The sequence below is a fragment of the Thamnophis sirtalis genome, unplaced genomic scaffold, assembly GCF_051295495.1.
Source record: "Thamnophis sirtalis isolate CommonGarterSnake01/CBP01778 unplaced genomic scaffold, rThaSir2_p1.2 scaffold_14, whole genome shotgun sequence".
Classification (NCBI taxonomy): domain Eukaryota; kingdom Metazoa; phylum Chordata; class Lepidosauria; order Squamata; family Natricidae; genus Thamnophis; species Thamnophis sirtalis.
This window is the reverse complement of record NW_028261394.1, coordinates 47,490,763-47,495,762: the sequence shown is the minus strand read 5'-3', so window position 1 is coordinate 47,495,762 and position 5,000 is coordinate 47,490,763. Positions and strand designations below refer to the sequence as shown.

The 5,000-nt window shown below is 45.7% G+C and overlaps 1 protein-coding gene across 1 annotated transcript in view; it reads right to left on the bottom strand.

The window, feature by feature from the left end:
- Positions 1 to 5,000, bottom strand: part of CIBAR2 (CBY1 interacting BAR domain containing 2) — a 20,555-nt gene that overhangs the window by 15,353 nt on the left and 202 nt on the right. Inside the window, exons 2-4 of the mRNA XM_087729480.1 lie at positions 2,948 to 3,182; positions 1,195 to 1,263; positions 575 to 676 (exon numbers count right to left, since the gene is read on the bottom strand). Coding sequence (XP_087585606.1) covers positions 575 to 676; positions 1,195 to 1,263; positions 2,948 to 3,182 — 406 coding nt within the window. The remainder of the gene's footprint in view (positions 1 to 574; positions 677 to 1,194; positions 1,264 to 2,947; positions 3,183 to 5,000) is intronic.

Genomic DNA, 5,000 nt, shown 5'->3' with positions numbered 1-5,000 from the left:
TGAATCTGATTTCTCCGTCCTACAGTGGGACTCCGAAACCATCATAAATATGAATTAGTTTGCCAAGCATCTGGATTTTGATCAGCGGCTCTTCAGGTTTCTGCATCAGTCGTAAGTGTGAAAAACAGAAATAGGCCACTTTTTTTTTGGTGCTGTTGTAACTTTGGTCGCTAAATGGAACAGTTGTAAGTCGAGAACTACCTGCATTATTCTCCTTGTGTTCCATTTTTTTTGGGGGGGTCTATTTTATGGTTTGGTTATTTTACTTCTGTTTCCACCCCTTTCATTTTCTTCATCATTATTCTAAGCCGCCGAGAGAGCCCCACAGTGAGATAGTTGGCAAATACATTTAATAAATAAATCAGTGTTTCTCAGCCTTGGCAGTTTGACGATGTGTTTGGACTTCAACTCCCAGAATTCCCCATAGCCTAGCACAGCATAGCTGGCTGGGGAACCCTGGGAGTTGAAGTCCACACACATCTTCAAAGGTTGAGAAACACTGGAATAAATAACAGTAAATACATTTGCAGAAGCCAACGGAGAATTTGACCCAATTATGTTCGGTCAAGGATACAATCATATGTTGATTGGAGGGTGACTTATGCCTGGTTTTCTCCAGCTTCTCTAGCTGCTTTATTTCCGTCTTTCTGGCTTTGCTGAATGTTTTAATGTCGGCCTGTTGAAGGCAAGGAAGAAAAATCTGTTTTGGCCCCAAAGGGGTGAAAACATTTTATGCCGCCCAATGTATCCGAGTGGCGTCTTTGCAGATGGACGTGTTGGGCAAACCTAGTTTGTAAGCCCAGGATTTGTAATTTGCTGCATGAATTCAAGAAAAGGGGTGAAGAAAAGCAGGGTAGCAATAACAATAGCAGTTAGACTTATATACTGCAGTGCAGCACTGCAGGCCACTTCAGCTGACTGCAGTTCTGCAGTTCGGCTGTTCAAATCTCACCGGCTCAAGGTTGACTCAGCCTTCCATCCTTCCGAGGTGGGTAAAATGAGGACCCGGATTGTTGTTGGGGGCGATATGCTGACTCTGTAAACCGCTTAGAGAGGGCTGAAAGCCCCATGAAGCGGTATATAAGTCTAACTGCTATTGCTATTGCTATCCAGCTCAGCTCTCTTATCTGGGCCCGGGTTCTGCTGTTGTCAGCTCAAGTTGCAGGATTGATTAAAAAAAGCTGAATTTCTTACCTTGGCTTGTTTGGTGAGGACTCCGTACACCTTGAGAGGCTCAACGACTTTCTGTTCCAGCCGCTCCACCTAAATGAGAAATTGCGTTGGGCCGCTATTCAAAGGTCGCCGGCCAGCGGCAGACACGTCCTGGGGCAACGTCCTGCTAAGGAAACGGCTCAGCGGTCGGCTCGCGGGCCTCCCCTCTGCACTGCAGCTTGCTGCTTAACAGCTGTGCTCCAGATGTGTCACACCAAAAATTGGCTGGGGGCTTTGGGAGTTGTGGTCAGGACAGTCTAAAGTCATATGAAGAGCCGAGGTGGCGCAGTGGTTAGGGTGCAGTACTGCAGCCACTTCAGCTGACTGCAGTTCTGCAGTTCGGCTGTTCAAATCTCACCGGCTCAGGGTTGACTCAGCCTTCCATCCTTCCGAGGTGGGTGAAATGAGGACCCGGATTGTTGGGGGCGATATGCTGACTCCGTAAACCGCTTAGAGAGGGCTGAAAGCCCTATGAAGCGGTATATAAGTCTAACTGCTATTGCTATCTATCTATCTATCTATCTATCTATCTATCTATCTATCTATCTATCTATCTATATCTATCTATCTATATCTATCTCTCCCTCCCTCCCTCCCTCTCTCTATATCTATCTCTCCCTCTCTCTGTATCTGTCTGTCTGTCTGTCTGTCTGTCTGTCTGTCTGTCTGTCTGTCTATCTATCTATCTATCTATCTATCTATCTATCTATCTATCTATCTATCTATCTTCTAATCTATCTATCTGGGTGAAATGAGGACCCAGATTGTGGGGGCGATATGCTGACTCTGTAAACCACTTAGAGAGGGCTGAAAGCCCTATGAAGCGGTATATAAATCTAACTGCTATTGCTATATTGCACAACCCTGGCCACTTTTAAGATAGGTGGACTTCAGCTGCCCAGGCCACGCTGGGGAATTCTGGGAGTTGAAATCCACAAGCCTTAAAAGTTGCCAAGGTTGGAGAGCCTTGGCCTAGGGCCATATTGCTCAACACGGGTGGACTTCAACTCCCAGAATGCTAGAAAGGGAAGGTAGGATCACAAACCAGGGATTAGCAGAATTATCTTGTCTGCACTGATCTTCCTGATATACAACAACCTTTGTACCCCAGGTTTGCAATCCTCCACCCCATATTTGTCTGCTCCTTGTTGGAAGCAGGGTGTACCCTTTGAGTAATGCCATACAGGCAGAAATCAGTTTCGTTATTCCCTAAAACAAATCAACATCCCTCCATCTCACATCCTAACCATGTCGGTCCGTAATCTTTCCTTTTTTGTAGAGGACAAATGCTCCTTTAGAGCAGAGGGGATCCAAACTTGGGAACTTTAAGACTGGTGGACTTCAACTCCCAGGCTGGCTGGGGAATTCTGGGAGTTGAAGTCCACAAGTCTTAGAGTTCCCAAGTTTGGAAACCCCCTGTTTTAGAGGCTAAGACTTGTGCTCCTGGGTGTGATGTGCATAATGGTCGTTGTTTGTTTTCAGCTCCGAGTGTGGCTCCAATATGGTTGCAAACGTTGTGTCACCATTTAAGGAGATGTTGTCAATGCGCTTTTGGGTTTGAACTGGCAACGTCTCCTCGAATGGGGACGCAAACGTTTGCAACCAATCTGGAGCCCAGCACGGAGCTCAAACCAACGTTTGCAACCAATCTGGAGCCCAGCGCATAGCTTCCAACCTGAGCTACTCATATTCAAAGGCATTTTAGTACTTCATGGATTTCTATCGCCCAATTCACCTCTGCTTGCCTATAGTCCTGTACTTTGGCCAGATCCTCGGCGAAATTCTTCACCGTCGTCCGCAGCTCGGGATTTTCCGTGTTGGCGTAGTCGATAAGCTTTTTCACCAAAATATCGGACTTGTCCCGAAGTCTGGCAGTCTTGCGGGTGTAAGAAGCCATCAGGGTGCAGAAACTGCCGAAGTATTTCTCGGCATTGGAAATTGTGTTCTGCATGATTTGTACTTGGGTGTCTCTGGAACAAGGGAACAAGACGTATTTATTTTATTTTTTAGCTTGGGTTTTTTCTGAAACAGGAACTAATTTCTTTTTTTAAAAAAATCTTCGTTATCTGTCCAACTTCTGGTAATCCTCGGCTTACGACCACAATCGAGCTGAAAATTTCTGTTGATAAGCAAGTTAAGTGAGTCCCATTTTACGACCTTTCTTGCCCCAGTTGTTAAGTGAATTTCTGCAGTTATTAAGTTAGTTGCACGATTGTTGAGTGAATTTCTGGCTCCCTCATTGACTTTGCTTGTCAGAAGTTTGCAAAAGGGGGCACTGCAACCGTCATAAATATGAGACGGTTGCCAAGCGTTAACATTTTCACTGTGGGGATGCTGCAACGGTCATGTAAGTGTGAAAAACGGCCATCAGTAACTTTCTTCAGTGCTGTTGAAACTGGTCACGAAATAAACAGTTGTACGTCAAGGACTAACTATTTATTTATTTATTCGTTCTTTCAACTTACCATATTTTTCAGACTATAAGATGCACTAGTGTATAAGACGCACCAAGATTTCGAACAACTAAGTAAGAAAAAGTTTTTGTCCCCCCTGGCACCCAGGAGTATTCTGCAGGCTTCAGCAGGGCTGGGTGGGGGGGAGGCAAAAATGCCCCCATTTTTTTGTGAAAAATGGGCTGTTTTCACAAAAACGGGGGAAATTTTGCCTTCCCCCCCCCAGCCCTGCTGAAGCCTGCAGAATGCTTCCGTGGGATGGGCAAAGGCAAAAATCCCCCCATTTTTTGCCATTGCAGGATGGCCAAAAATCACTGTATTTGGTGTATAAGACAAACAAACATTTCCACACTCTTTTAGGGGGGGGGGAAGGTGTGTCTTATACTCTGAAAAATATAGAATATGCTACTTGAGACAGAGGCTTGGTGAAAACAGGGAAATGCATGAGAAATTGGACACTGGCCATAAAGTAGGAAGACGGGGGGCTACCAGGTGACTATGGTCCATCCGTGGAGAATCCCTGATATAAACGTAGATGCGAATGAAATCCCTCCCTCCTGCTTGTAGATCTTCCATAGATGGTTTCTTCCAGATGTGGCTTTTTCTGCTGCCCTCTGGATGGCAGCCATGAAGGCAGCCTTGGGGTGGGAGGGCTGCTGTGGGACATCTGGATTTAATTGATTACCAGGTGGATGTTTTGTTATGGAGGGAAGCGGCTTTTAGTAGCTGCAGAATTTCCATATAGTGAACTTGGTGTATCCATAGGTCAAGAGGAAAGAGCTTTTGACCTTAGTAGCTACTTTCTGTCATGTAGTACAAGAGCCATGTGGTGGCGCAGTGGTGAGAATGCGGTATTGCAGGCTAATTCTGCTGACTGCCAGCAGTTCGATCCTTACCAGCTCAAAGTTAACTCAGCCTTCCATCCTTCCAGTAAAATTGAGCATCCAGATTGTCGGGGACGTAGTAAACCGCTTAGAGAGAGTTGTAAAGCACTGTGAAGCAATATCTACCGTAAGTCGAAGTGCTATTGCTATATTTTCTTGTGACTTGTGCAGGTGAATTAAAGCCCCAACATTTTCTTTGCAACTCACACCTTTCCCTCTGGATCTCCATTCCTCAAATCATGCTCTAGTCTTGTTGGCTTCACAGCTGTCCTTCCCTCCTAGTGGTTGTCCCAGGACAGAAATTAAATTCTTAGCTCCTTGGGGCAGATCTCAATATACCTATTTGTCTCCATCGATACTGCCCTTTTCAGTAATGGAGGCACCAGAGAGACTCCCACCAGCACTTCAGCCTCCCACCACCGGATCTTCCTCCCCGCACAGAAAATTCTGC